The sequence below is a fragment of the Aethina tumida genome, chromosome 5 (genome assembly GCF_024364675.1).
Source record: "Aethina tumida isolate Nest 87 chromosome 5, icAetTumi1.1, whole genome shotgun sequence".
Lineage (NCBI taxonomy): Eukaryota > Metazoa > Arthropoda > Insecta > Coleoptera > Nitidulidae > Aethina > Aethina tumida.
The window spans coordinates 3,216,659-3,232,945 of record NC_065439.1 but is presented as its reverse complement, the minus strand read 5'-3'; the positions used below and the strand labels follow the sequence as shown (position 1 = coordinate 3,232,945).

At 27.9% G+C, this 16,287-nt stretch overlaps 1 protein-coding gene across 1 annotated transcript in view; it reads right to left on the bottom strand.

Moving 5' to 3' along the window:
* Nucleotides 1-6,932: 6,932 nt before the first annotated feature.
* The window catches only part of LOC109600683 (uncharacterized), a 33,891-nt gene continuing 24,536 nt past the window's right edge, over nucleotides 6,933-16,287 (bottom strand). Inside the window, exons 6-7 of the mRNA XM_020016858.2 lie at nucleotides 7,107-7,181; nucleotides 6,933-7,047 (exon numbers count right to left, since the gene is read on the bottom strand). Coding sequence (XP_019872417.1) covers nucleotides 7,043-7,047; nucleotides 7,107-7,181 — 80 coding nt within the window. The 3' untranslated portion in view covers nucleotides 6,933-7,042. The remainder of the gene's footprint in view (nucleotides 7,048-7,106; nucleotides 7,182-16,287) is intronic.

Here is a 16,287-nt window from a genome sequence, read left to right as displayed (position 1 = left end):
TGAAACGCCGCCGGCGGAGGGTGTGAATTTTAACTATTGTTCTGCAGTTGTTCCACGGCACGGAACGATGGAAGTTCACACTGTGCCACGTTTTTATTTTACAAAGAACAACAATCTAACACTGTTGATTTTTATTTGTTGCGTTCCGGTTGTCGGTCCGTTTTAACCGACTGAGTAAAAATTGGGGGCGGTTTTTCACCGAGGGCTTGATGGATTTTTATTAAGAGTGATGGATCGACTCAAACTAGATTTGTACGAACAATTTTTATAAACCCGATTATATGAGTTGTTGTAGCGTCACAATTGAGTCAGCTATTAGTTTAACAACCCGGATGGATTTGACAATTTTCCGTGCATGCATTACCAACGAATCGAACCAGTATCACCGTGTACAACCGTACCCAATTCCCAAATTACCTTTGTCTCTATAGATCACGCGGCGTTATTGGTCTGTGGCGAAACTGAACGAACTTTTATTCAATGTAACACCGATGTATTTTCGGATGTTATTTAAGCCGGCACATCGCAAATAGTCGTTTTGGCGCAACGTCGACGGACACATTTGTTCTATTGTCGTTCGTTACATCCCTGGTGCTGGCTGCCAATCAGGCACCCTCCCTTCAATGGCCACATAACATATACAACTTTTTATTTATTTATTTTCAATGGCTGAAACGAATTACAATGAAAAATTTTACTAAACTTTACTTTATATTTTTGGTATCAGTTTAATCTTGAACAAAATATCTTGACAAACTCATTTTCTTGAAAAATTTGAAAGCTTTCATACACTCTTTAATAATTTTTAATAATAAATAATCATGAAAAAAATTTGAAAGCTTTAGTAATAAATCTTTAATATTCAATATACATAAAAAAATTGTTTCCATCATTTGATCATGAAATCATTGTTTTCTGTACTGAACTAGTTGATTACAACATAATCATTAGCTCTGAATAATTCATTAACAAAATGAATTGAATAAAACATGAACGTGAAGAGGCAGCTTGAAAATGAAACTTCATCATCACCTTCGAAAAATCCCCGACCAGAGTCATCGAACTTAATCTAATCACTTTCCAATCATTGATCCGACCTCGCATCCCATTTAATTTATTCAATGAAAAGTTCAGGTAAACACAATTCCCCTTTATCGCCTTATTTCTTCCGGTTTCAAGATTTTAATCAAACAAGACGACTTTATTCTTTTCGATGTCAATCAGCGGTGCCCTATATTTTAAGCCCGTTCCAAGCGGAATCGATATTCAGCTCAAGGGTTGGCCTATAATAACACGAAATCAAATATTTGAACAAAAGATTAATATAGACAACTGTACGATCAATAAAAGGGACCACATCTTTGTATCTAACACAATTTTAATACGTAATTTAACTATAATTTGGGACATATATATTTTACTCCATTTAATTTTACTTTTTTATTTTAATAATAAATCCACTTTTTGAATTATATATTGGCAAAATAATGTTTTAAAAATTGTGTACATAATAAATCCACCTTTTGAATTATACATTGACAAAGTGGTGTTTTAAAAATTGTGTACATAATAATCCACCTTTTGAATTATACATTGGCAAAATGGTGTTTTAAAAATTGTGTATACTGTCATCTATCTGTCAATAGCCGTAGTTAATATTACAGGTTTCTACTGTAATATCGTCATACTATACTAATAAATCCACCTTTTGAATTATGCATTGGCAAAGTGGTGTTTTAAAAATTGTGTACATAATAAATTCACATTTTGAATTATACATTGAATTATATATTTTACTCCATTTAATTTTACGTTTTTATTATAATAATAAATCCACCTTTTGAATTATACATTGGCAAAATGATGTTTTAAAAATTGTGTACATAATAAATACACCTTTTGAAATATACATTAACAAAGTGGTGTTTTAAAAATTGTGTACGTAATAAATCCACCTTTTGAATTATACATTGGCAAAATGGTGTTTTAAAAATTGTGTACAATGTCATCTATCTATCATTAGCCGTAGTTAATATTACAGGTTTCTTCTGTAATATCGTCATACTATACTAATAAATCCACTTTTTGAATTATACATTGACAAAATGGTGTTTTAAAAATTGTGTACATAATAAATTCACCTTTTGAATTATACATTGAATTATATATTTTACTCCATTTAATTTTACTTTTTTATTATAATAATAAATCCACCTTTTGAATTATACATTGGCAAAGTGGTGTTTTAAAAATTTTGTACATAATAAATTCACCTTTTGAATTATACATTGAATTATATATTTTACTCCATTTAATTTTACTTTTTTATTATAATAATAAATCCACCTTTTGAATTATACATTGGCAAAATGATGTTTTAAAAATTGTGTACATAATAAATACACCTTTTGAAATATACATTAACAAAGTGGTGTTTTAAAAATTGTGTACGTAATAAATCCACCTTTTGAATTATACATTGGCAAAATGGTGTTTCAAAAATTGTAAACACTGTCATCTATCTGTCAATAGCCGTAGTTAATATTACAGGTTTCTACTGTAATATCGTCATACTATACTAATAAATCCACCTTTCGAATTACACATTGGCACAGTGGTGTTTTAAAAATTGTGTACATAATAAATTCACCTTTTGAATTATACATTGGCAAAATGGTGTTTTAAAAATTGTGCCATCTATCCGCCAATAGCCGTAGTTAATATTACAGATTTCTACACTAATATCGTCATACTGTTATAACTTTTTTGTAATACAATTTGTTGCCACATTGATTGAATTAATACGAGTTTAACTATACATTTATTAAATTTAATTAGGTCTAACTAATTTAATAATTAGATAAGAAATTAAAATGAAGTGATTGAGAATACGGTCACGTAACGTCGATATGTGGGTTTGAATAATCCCCTCGAAAATAAAATACGACAATATCTTTAATTTAATGTGGAAGAGCGGGATGAAAAATGATTTAGTGCTCGAGTTTCCCAGATAATATTTTCTTTTAAGTACTTGGTAAATTTGAAGAGCATGAACTGTAAGTAATTTTGATTAATGAAAACTCTTTGTTCTTGCCCTTAATGTCTTTTATCTTTTGTTTATGAACTTTATTTATTGCAAACCTCCCCGGACGCATAATAGACGCGGCCACGGTTAGATGAACAATATGAAGAATATGTGTGTGTGTGTATTAAGTTTCAATTAATTTGTGCCTTGGCGAAACGAATAAAGTTAACAAAGGCCCACTTTAATATACACTCGACTTAATTTTGAATCGTTTAACGGGAATTAGAATCCCGCTGAATGTAGCCGGTGCTTTCGGGACAATCGATGTCGATTAATTTAGTCACTTCTCAAACACAATAAAGGAATTTTAAATGGGTGCTTTTTTACTGTGGGTACAATAAAAAGTATCGACATGTGTTTCGTGGTTCCGGCAACATAAAAACCAATATAAATGTTATATCATAAGGGGTGCTGCGGTGCAGGCCATTATTTATATGGGGGAATATACCGCAAAGGAATTTCGAATAAGGAATATGTAGTGGTGTATTATGGTAAGTAATAAGATTTCGCATTTGTCGCAAACTGAAGCGTAATATTCAAGAACGTCGAACGTTCCGCATCCGAATAAAGTGGTTAATATAATTCTATTGAGTAATATCGAGATATTGTGATTTCTAATGGAATAACACAAACACGAAACCGGCAACAACCCACGATTATTTTTTAATGCCCCTAATCCGTCTGCGTTACCCCAAATCTGGCCGTCATAATAACATAATTTTGTACGAAAAGATCAACGCCACCACGATAAACCCATATTTATTACAAGTCGTCGGCTTTAAGATTTATTTCGCGTGCTACTTAATGGACCCTTCGACTCTAAAGTAGCGTCAAGCAAGCCCAATATTACGTTTGGATTCGTGATGGAGTTAAACAGTGTTTATTTGGGTCGGTGTGCCGGTTAATTACGTTCGTCCTTTGTGAAACGCCACTGCTAATTATGCTGTTTAAGATAATCTTAATTGTGATTAACCCTATTATAAAAAACGAAATTATTACTAATATAATGGCAAATTTTTATATATTCTATATGCAAAGCAATTTACAGCTTTTTGTGGTTTAATTATGACATTTAACATTTTAAAATTGTTTTTAAATTCAAATATAATCACTAAAAATTAAATTTCTAATAAAATAGTGAGATGATATTAGTACAGAAACCTGTCTTATTGACTTTGGCTACCGTCGGAAAGATGGCAGTGTACACTTTTATTAAAATATATAAGTTGTATTGATAAATCAAAATTGAAATTAATTCAATTAAAAAATTAGAAACAAATTGAATATACTAAATATAAATTAAGGTCGTTATTAAAGTTTTATTAAAAAACGTTTTTAAATTCAAATTTAATTACTAAAAATTAAATTTCCAATAAAAGTGTGATGATATTTGTACAGAAACCTGTAATATTGAGATGGCAGTACGTACTATATAAACTATACATATATATATATATATATATATATATATATATATATATGTATGTTGATACCATAATACAAATAAAACAAAAAAAATTGGATGAAGTTGTTAAAACTTGATTGATAATAATTTTAATTCAAATATTTTAAATTTCACCTAAAATTAAATCTGTAATAAAATGGTGTGATGATAATTGTATAGAAACCTGTAATATTAACTATGGCTATCGTCATATAGATGGCGGTGTGTACTCTTGCAAATTAATTTGTTAATTGGATAAATTAAAATTCAGGATGAAAATTAAAATTAGCAAATGTTTGTTCTATTCTATTAACAGACGTGGTGTGTGTAAGAAAATGGACGTTATTAAACTACCTGTTAAAATGAAGTCGTTCGCTACAATATGTCCGGGCGAGGCTCGTTAACTTTTAAGGGCCCTTTAAAAACGGCGTATTGCCCCATTTTATATCTCTAATATCGGAATTAAACCGCTTGACAGGTATCAATTTAATTTTTATGGGTCGATCGATTTTCCTTTTATTGTACAGATAAATTGCATTGATGCGTTGCATGTTTTTTCTTTAAATAATCGAGTAGTAATTGGTGTCATTTTCTAAAAGGGCTATTAAATGGCGTTTTAGTATTAATAGGTGGTAGTAGTTCGTGCTATTGTTGTGGTATCGTATTCTATTATAATGGAATAATGGGTAATCTTAATTGGCTCTGAATAATTTAGTGTCTTAAGAGCTGTTGTATGTTTGGTTTGTTCTGAAATAGTATGGAGTATTTAGCATGTCGATTACACCCAACTTTCGAACAAAAACAAATGGCCGGACAAGAACTTCGTGTTAGTTTTGTTAGTTAATTCACCACTCACCTGTTTTATTACAGTCTACAACTTATTCATTACAAGAAAATTTTCTAAATGGTAATATTTAATTTAACAAGTACTCAAGGAGTCTAATTATCTCAATGGGTAAGAGCCATTATGTGTAATTTTATTGCAAGTACTTAATTAATTAACAAATATTAAACACATTTAATTTTCTAGTTATAAACTTGTATGTTTCAGTCGTGGCAACACATTAAATCTAATACTTTTACTTAAATAAATCAAGATTTACTTACCTTGTTAAAATTTTTTTGTGGCACAGATTAAACATTCAAAAGACCCTCAACGAATAATATCTTATAAAAAATTACTTTGCTTAAAAAGATTGAATTATTTATTTAAATAAAGAAAAACAAATAAGATTCAAAAGGAAACCATTTTACGTAAAATTTTTATCTGTCTCGTCTTTATTAAATTAAAAGCAGTAAAATGCATAAACTGATATAACTCGAGGCTAATTTTCTTTTACATACAGAGAACTTTTGCCATTTTAATCAACTAGAAGGATAATTGTTGAGAATATTGCTCAGACGAGTGCACTACAGAGAATGGAAAATGTATAATAAAATAAATAAAAAGCTCGAAGGCAACGGAACTTTGTTTTAAAGTATCTTTCATGTTGCCATTTTTGTTTTGTTCAAAAATAAAATTGTTTACTCTTCAAAACAATTTCGCATATTATTATAATGTTAAAAGATACAGAAAATTTACTTAAAAACATGTAATTTTTAGCTTCCTATTTGTACATTATTTATTCAAAATTAAATTTACTTTTAGTTATAAATTTAGTTTAATTATTAAATTTTTTTTCTTTGAAATTATTTTGATAAATATAAGTATATTGATTCAATAGTTAATCAATTTTAAAAATGATTTATTTTTATATGATATTTTATTGTGATGGTACTTCTTAATACAGAATTTTTTTAATATTAATTAATTTATAATTAGTAAAAATAGTGAGACGATATTTGTACAGAAATCTCTAATATTGATTTCGGCTACCGCCGGAGAGATGGCAGTACGTACTCATGTGATATAGGTAGACATTTATATTTATTTAATAATTTATAATTAGTAAATATTTTGTGATCAATATTTATTAATTATATATCAAACTTCATGAATTTTGATATTTGAATTGTTTTTTTTTATTACTTTTATTAATGAATTTTGATAATTAAAATATATTTTAACATTTTTGAGAGGGTTTATGAAAATTTGAAACATTTTTTCAACCCTTAATAATTTTTAATTTATAATTAGCCAATATTTTGTGATTAGTATTTATTAATTATTCATCGAATTTAATGAATTTTGATAATTAAAATATATTTTTATATTTTGAGAGAGGATTAATTAAAATTTAAAATAGTTTTTCAACTTTAAAATAAATATTAATTATCATTTATAATTATCACATATATTTTATAACTAAATTTTAATAGTGAAAATTAAATGTATGTACCAATAATTATATTTTATTCTTTGTTTTTTTGCCTTCCATTAGATGATTTGAAATAACACAACTGTTTAGAAAATGTACAGAATTTATTTTAAGGAATATATAGTAACATTTTATAATTTACACATTTATAGAAAATATTTTACATAATTTTTGGCTTTTCGAAGACATTCGTGTTTATCCTGAAACGAATCGATTTATAAATTACATAAAATTTATAAATAAATCACTATTAACTTACCTATGAAGAAGAATAAGATCATGAATATAAATAAGTCCATAATGGCAAATGGGTTGATGGAATTCGCTGCATTAACTGAAATAAACCAAAAAAGAAAATTTTAATTGAGGTGTTAAAAATGAAGATGGCCAATAAAAATGTTTCCGATTTAATATAAATATGCTCTATGACAATAAAATATGACGATAATTCAAATAAGCCATAAAATGTTTAATAAAAGCTTTCAAGACTTAAAACCTATAAAACAATAGGCCATAAAATGCCCGGTTCCGGTTAAACTCCAACAAGAAACATAAAAACATTGGTCGGGGGTAATAAATTGTCGAATTAATAAAACATAAGTAACCGTCATAAATGATTACAAATCTCGACTTTTTTATGAGCTTTTTATAGGCGTTTATGACATTTATGTTAATTTAAATAGGCTTGCCAAGTTTTGTTTTAATATTTCCTGACACAAAACCATTTATGATAATTTGTGGTTTATTTATGACATTAATGTTAATGTAAAAGATGGAAATGAAGAAAAATTTGCACGCCCAAAGTACACGTGAAAGTAAACAGCGAAGCTCCGGGGTGAATCTTGGAAAAGAAATAATTTTGCGTTTAGAATTAATGAAGTAGGTGTGAAGCAATTACCATAAAGCATCCAGAAAACGTTAATGCCGGGACCATGTTAAAACAAAGCAAGTCCGTGGGTCGTGGAGAATGGTGCACGGGAGAGAGAGAGCCGGGCCGTATAAATTTCGAAATGTTTACTCGGAGTGGATGGTGCACACCCACCGCCGAAAATTAAATACGTAAAACCGGCGACTTGCACAGTCGACGATCTCCAGGCACCCATTGGACGCGGGCGTAAAATAATGCAGGGCCGTACGTACACATAAATTCCGAAAGGGTTGCCAGACCATTAGAATTTTAATGGGCACCGGCTAAATTGACCCCTTGCGGTACGTGACACTGTACGCGACCCGGGGCGCCGCAAATCTGGGCCTTTTTGGTCCCGTAAACGGCTGGGCGGTCCCGAGACGATGTATTTACTGTCCGCTCTTTTCCTTGGTAATTGAATTTTGTTTATTAAAAATTTGACGCTGATGGCTGCATCGTTCACTTCGTTCCCGGCTTAAGGGCCATCGGACCCTCTTCCGTCTGAGGTACGGGGCTGAATATGATGCTAATTAGATTCATCTTCGGCTAAAGGGTGCTCTATTAAAAGACACACATCCAATATGGCTTTTCGTTATTAACATCCCCTAATTTATTTTCCGGAGCACTTCTCATATGTTTTAGGAAAAGAAGTGAACTCAATAATGTAGAAATTATTATTAATTAAGGTTAAAGTGTCTTCCAATGTTCTAAGCCTTAAATTATATTATGAAGTATTAAAAATATCACATCAGGTCTCCATCACCAAAAAGGATTTATTGATATCATTATTACAGACATCATTATAGATTCTTGATATTGTCTTCCAACGTCAATCATCAGTCATCATGTAATCTTGTCTTGAGAAACCACAAGTTGAAGAACAATATCCACATCAGGTCTCCACCACCAAGAAGGATTTATTGATATCATCATTACAGACATCATTATAGATTCTTGATGTTGTCTTCAAACGTCAATCATCAGTCATCATGTAATCTTGTCTTGAGAAACCACAATTGAAGAACAATATCCACATCAGGTCTCCATCACCAAGAAGGATTTATTGATATCTTCATCACAGACATCATTATAGATTCTTGATGTTGTCTTCAAATGTCAATCATGAGTCATCATGTAATCTTGTCTTGAGAAACCACCAAATGAAGAACAATATCCACATCAGGTCTCCATCACCAAGAAGGATTTATTGATATCATCATTACAGACATCATTATAGATTCTTGATGTTGTCTTCAAACGTCAATCATCAGTCATCATGTAATCTTGTCTTGAGAAACCACCAGTTGAAGAACAATATCCACATCAGGTCTCCATCACCAAGAAGGATTTATGGACATCATCACTAAAGACATCATAATAGATTCTTGATATTGTCTTGAAACGTCAATCATCAGTCATCATGTAATCTTGTCTTGGGAAACCACCAGTTGTAGAACAATATCCACATCAGATTTCCATCACCAAGAAGGAGTTATTGATATCAACATTACAGACATCATTATAGATTCTTGATATTGTCTTCAAACGTCAATCATCAGTCATCATGTAATCTTGTCTTGAGAAACCACAATTGAAGAACAATATCCACATCAGGTCTCCATCACCAAGAAGGATTTATTGATATCTTCATCACAGACATCATTATAGATTCTTGATGTTGTCTTCAAATGTCAATCATGAGCCATTATGTAATCTTGTCTTGAGAAACCACCAGTTGAAGAACAATGTCCACTTCAGATCTCCATCACCAATAAAGTTGTATTGTTATCATAACCATTACAACAAATCCTGACCATAAACCTCTTTGAAATAAAATCAGGATTCCTCGATCAATCAAAATGATTAACTGAAGTAACTTCCAGGAAGCTTTACAATTATCCAGGTTGTTTTAATTGTACCAAATAATATTATGCACACTGTAAATTGGAACAACAGGAGAACAATTATTCATTATTAACGTCTAGGATTTCAATCAAAATACATATTTGAGTGTTTGTGTCAATTAAGTATCAATAGAGTGAAATATGTTGTAATTGATATCAACGTTCCATTTATCTTTCGAATTTCCATCAAATGAAAATTGATGCAATTGTCTGACATTCAATTACACGGAAATAGATTAAATTATGAAGTTGTGGAGCCTCTTTATCAAATCACCATTGTGGGAAGAAACTCCTGTGCTCATCAAAATCAATTTTTCTCTGCAGTTTTACATAATTAACACTAACGTCAGTTAAACAAATACCCCCGACGTCGGAAGGTCAAATTGAATAAGTGTCTGGAGTTTCTCAAGTCGGTGGTGGGTTAACGAGTGTCCTGGGAGAGACGGGGATGGATTTTTCAGCTGCGTGGCACTTGTGCGGGAGCGTAGACACTGTTTTACACTCGACACTCGACACTCGATGGGCGTCTCGAGGAAACCGACACACGAGCGGTGCCAGCGGTGGTGGAAATGGGGTAATATAAATATTTGGTTGGTGGAGAGTTTTGATTAATTGTCGGCGGATTTTGGGATTGGATTTTAATAACTTGGGGAAGGTGGGGTCGCTTCTTATTTGATTTTGTCGAGTTTTAGATATTAGATTGTTTCAGTAAAAATGTATTATACTCAGAATATTAATTTAAATTAACCTTTAATTTATTAAATATGAGAGTATAAAATAAAATAAATCTGGAAAAGTAAAAATGTAATCGCAAAAATATAAAATAAAATAATTAAAAGTATATTTTATGATTAAAACTAATAATCTAATAAAGTTTAAATCGTAGAAAAATCAGAATATTAAGTAAAATTAACGTGGAAATGTGTTAATTTAATTTTTAAGCACAAAAATATGAAATAATATAATTAAAAATATATTTTATGATCAAAATGAATAATCTAATAAAGTTTAAATTGTAGAAAAATCAGAATTTTAAGTAAAATTAACCTGGAAATGTGTTAATTTATTTTTTAAGCACAAAAATATGAAATAAAATAATTAAAAATATATTTTATGATTAAAATGAATAATTTAATAAATTTTAAATTGTAGAAAAATCAGTATATTAAGTAAAATTAACCTGGAAATGTGTTAATTTATATTTTAATCACAAAAATATGAAATAAAATAATTAAAAATATATTTTATGATTAAAATGAATAATCTAATAAAGTTTAAATTGTAGTAAAATCAGAATATTAAGTAAAATTAACCTGGAAATGTGTTAATTTAATTTTTAAGCACAAAAATATGAAATAAAATAATTAAAAAAATATTTTATGATTAAAACTAATAATCGAATAAAGTTTAAATTGTAGAAAAATCAGAATATTAACTAAAATTAACCTGGAAATGTGTTAATTTAATTTTTAAGCACAAAAATATGAAATAAAATAATTAAAAATATATTTTATGATTAAAACTAATAATCTAATAAAGTTTAAATTGTAGAAAAATCAGTATATTAAGTAAAATTAACCTGGAAATGAGTTAATTTATTTTTTAAGCACAAAAATATGAAATAAAATAATTAAAAATATATTTTATGATTAAAATGAATAATCTAATAAAGTTTAAATTGTAGAAAAATCAGAATATTAACTAAAATTAACCTGGAAATGTGTTAATTTAATTTTTAAGCACAAAAATATGAAATAAAATAATTAAAAATATATTTTATGATTAAAACTAATAATCTAATAAAGTTTAAATTGTAGAAAAATCTGTATATTAAGTAAAATTAACCTGGAAATGTGTTAATTTAATTCTTAAGTACAAAAATATGAAATAAAACAATTCAAAATATATTTTTTGATTAAAATGAATAATCTAATAAAGTTTAAATTGTAGTAAAATCAGAATATTAAGTAAAATTAACCTGGAAATGTGTTAATTTAATTTTTAAGCACAAAAATATGAAATAAAATAATTAAAAAAATATTTTATGATTAAAACTAATAATCGAATAAAGTTTAAATTGTAGAAAAATCAGAATATTAACTAAAATTAACCAGGAAATGTGTTAATTTAATTTTTAAGCACAAAAATATGAAATAAAATAATTAAAAATATATTTTATGATTAAAACTAATAATCTAATAAAGTTTAAATTGTAGAAAAATTAGTATATTAAGTAAAATTAACCTGGAAATGTGTTAATTTAATTCTTAGGTACAAAAATATGAAATAAAACAATTAAAAATATATTTTTTGATTAAAATGAATAATCTAATAAAGTTTAAATTGTAGTAAAATCAGAATATTAAGTAAAATTAACATAGAAATGTGTTAATTTAATTTTTAAGCACAAAATATAAAATAAAATAACTAAAATACGTTTTATTATTAACACTAATAATCTAATATAGTTTAAATTGTAGAATAATCAGAATTTTGTCCCAAATTAACCTGAAAATGTGAAAATGTATTTTTAAGCTCGAAATATAAAATAAAATAACTAAAAATATGTTTTATTATTAAAACTCATAATAAACTTTTCTATCTTCAAAATGGCTTCCTGATAACATATTTATCAATAATAAAGATATGTAATTTGTGGACTGTAACTTCATTGAGGAGTTTGATGATTCTCTCTATAAATATTCTTTTATAAATCAATAACCAATAGCTTTTAGCTCATTCCAATGTTGGTAATTACACAAACATTTGCTTTTTATCGGGGACTACTTTGAAAAATAATCAACACTTGACAGTTTTTGACGACGATCACATAATGCGAAGCTGCGTTTTGAAAGTCAACACCTCAATCACGATTTATCGGCCGTTGGCGCGTGAAATATTCGCTAGAATGTTGCAAAATCAAGCGAAATCTATGATCAATTATTACCGGGGCGTCGAGCACGAGCAACAACGGCGTTACACTGGAGGTAATGAGGCAATAATTTTGGGCTTTATGGTTTTCAACGATGTATTAAATAACTTGGTGTTGCTGGACTGCAAATACGCTAATATCCAGTAATGGTTTGAAACTACACTTTCCGAATAGTTTTGTGATATCTGGTCGCTGTTTGAAATTATCGAAATGCATGGACTGTGTCTACGGTTTTGTTTTGTTTGGGGCACAACGTTGTGCAGTGTGCACAATAATTTTCCATGTTCAATTTAATAATCGCAGCCTCGTGTGTTTTAAAAACCAAACGGCCAATGTATGAATATTTAATCCCAATTAAAAGACGTTGGCAAACTTTGTATTCAAAACGGTGTTAGTTGTGCAAAATAGTTTTTGATCAAATTTGGATGGTGTGCAATTAATTCGACATTCACTGTTCCGTTCTGTTGCATTTTAATTACTCGTACAAACTGTTTTAATTCTCTGATATTTCAATAATTAATTAATTGAATCGATGCTTTGAAACTGTCAAATCGCTGTTACTTTGTTCATCATCAAACAACTGCACTACGTTACGGGCAACCAATTAAATATTACTGAAGCTTTCACTAATACGAATTACAAATCTGATAAATAGTGCTTGATGAAATTTGGTCAGTATGTTAACGACATTAACGTATTTGTAAAGCGGAATAATTCATTGTGGTTTTCAGTGGTCCACGCTGTTGTATTTTGATTACTTGTTTAAACCGTTTTGATTCTCTAATATTCATTTGTACCTCACAACTGCTACATTTTAAATTTTTATTCTTTTAACGATTTATCAATTGCTTCAATTAATTTTTAACACAACAGTTCGCTTTTAATTATGTTCACGTTGTAAAAGTTCAGCAATTAATTAAATTAATTTTATACACCAAAGCTTTAAAGTTTAAAGCAAATGAAAGTTTTATTTAAATTTGTGCTTTTATGAATATAATGTAGTTAAGGTTGCCTTCGTAAACAACCGATGAATAAAATTAGAAAGGCAGGCAATTATTGTAATTAATTTGTAAATTGTTGGTTTTAATTATAAAACATGACTAAAAATCATTTTATTTTATATTTTTGGGCTTAAAAAATAAATTTTCACATTTTTAGGTTAATTTGGCTCCAAATTCTGATCATTCTACAATTTAAACTTCATTAGATTATTAGTTTTAATCATAAAACATATTTTTAATTATTTTATTTTATATTTTTGGTCTTAAAAACTAAATTTTCACATTTTCAGGTTAATTTGGCTCAAAATTCTGATTATTATACAATTTAAACTTTATTAAATTATTAGTTTTAACAATAAAGCATATTTTATTTTATATTTTTGGGCTTAAAAAATAAATTTTCACAGTTTCAGGTAAATTTTACTTAATATTTTGATTATTTTACAATTTAAACATTATTAGATTATTAGTTTTAATCATAAAACATATTTTTAAACTATTTTATTTTACATTTTTGGGATTAAAAAATAAATTTTCACATTTCCAGGTTAATTTTACTCAAAATTCTGATTATTCTACAATTTAAACTTTATTAGATTATTAGTTTTAATCATAAAACATATTTTTAATAATTTTATTTTATATTTTTGGACTTAAAAACTAAATTTTCATATTTTTAGGTTAATTTGGCTCCAAATTCTGATCATTCTACAATTTAAACTTCATTAGATTATTAGTTTTAATCATAAAACATATTTTTAATTATTTTATTTTATATTTTTGGTCTTAAAAACTAAATTTTCACATTTTCAGGTTAATTTGGCTCAAAATTCTGATTATTATACAATTTAAACTTTATTAGATTATTAGTTTTAACAATAAAACATATTTTTAGTTATTTAATTTTATATTTTTGGGCTTAAAAAATAAATTTTCACAGTTTCAGGTAAATTTTACTTAATATTTTGATTATTTTACAATTTAAACATTATTATATTATTAGTTTTAATCATAAAACATATTTTTAAACTATTTTATTTTACATTTTTGGGATTAAAAAATAAATTTTCACATTTCCAGGTTAATTTTACTCAAAATTCTGATTATTCTACAATTTAAACTTTATTAGATTATTAGTTTTAATCATAAAACATATTTTTAATAATTTTATTTTATATTTTTGGACTTGAAAAATAAAAATCTAAAATTTAAACTTTATTAGATTATTAGTTTTAATCATAAAACATATTTTTACTAATTTTATTTTAAATTTTTGGGGTTAAAAAATAAATTTTCATATTTTCAGGTTAATTTAATTGATTTTGAAATGAAAATTTTTGAAAAATGATTGATGAAGCTGTGAATAAATCCCTTTAGAAGAAGGATTATCAGGAATATGATTAAATCATTATTTTTCCCACTTCTGATGTTTACAGTAGGTCAGATTACTTTCCTCCTTCTGGCTAATTGAGTGCTCCATATTGACTTTTTTCTTGATATTATTAATTAAACGTGCAACGATTAAATATTTTTATTTCTGGAACATTTATGAAGAAATCCCTTTAAATAAAAAAGCCAACAGGAATCATTCCGGATAATTATTTTGTCCAATTTAGCCATTGCCAATAGGTAGATTATATTTCTCTTTTTTCCAGCCCATTATACGTCCCACGTCGGATTTTATATTACCTTTGTTTTTGCCTTTATTAGGCTTTACGCTTTTTTTTATTTTCATATTCCTTCGCCTTCGTTGCGGTCTTGGCCTTTTTAATTATTTCAGTATCTGGCTGTTTGCAGTTATTACGTCCCTGTAATTTTTATAATTATGCCCATTCTATATATTTCGCAGGACCCGAAAATTGTCTGCGTTTAATTAATTTGTGTGGCTTCTCCCATTTTAAGTCAGTTAAGTCGTGGGGATTGGGGGTAAAATTAAAAACTGAAAGATGCCTTCTTTAATGTGGAAGATAAATATTCAGGGCGGTCAACTATTGATTTAATTTAAAAAGTTATTGATTTAGGGGGGCAAATCTGATTACAACCGACAAATTTAACACCATTGAACGTACATTAATTAATTACCAGTTTGTATTCAGTTAATGCTCCGTCATAAATGGTGACAAACTAAATATTACATGATGTTTCCAGTCACACCAAAGACAAATCTGATGGATGGTGTTTGGTGAAATTTGGTCAGTATGTTAAAGGCATTAATTCATGTGCGGGGCAGAATATTTCATTGCGGTTTTCACTGTTACACACTGTTACATTTTAACTACTCGTACAAATGGTTTCGATACTGTACGATATTACGTACATCAATCAATTGTATCGGAATTGTTTTCGGCGCCTCTGTTTACACGTTCAAAATGTCGAAATTGCTGTTTAAATGTTTGTCTGTTTTGTTAATAAAATGTTTGGCTGCGTTGTTTTGTCGGTGTTTATGTTAAATATACATTAAAATTGTAAATCGTGTCGTGTATATTTACGTTGACTTCATTAATTAAGGTTCAATTAAAAATTACATGATTAAAATTTTTCTGTCTACTGAAATTATTTTATACACGAGATCCGAAAGCCAATTAAATAAATTAATTTATAGATAATACGTAAATTCTTTAGAAATAATTAATTTTATTGTTTAATTAATGTTATTTACATATTCGTAAATGGATTAAACAAATAAAGGGATTTGT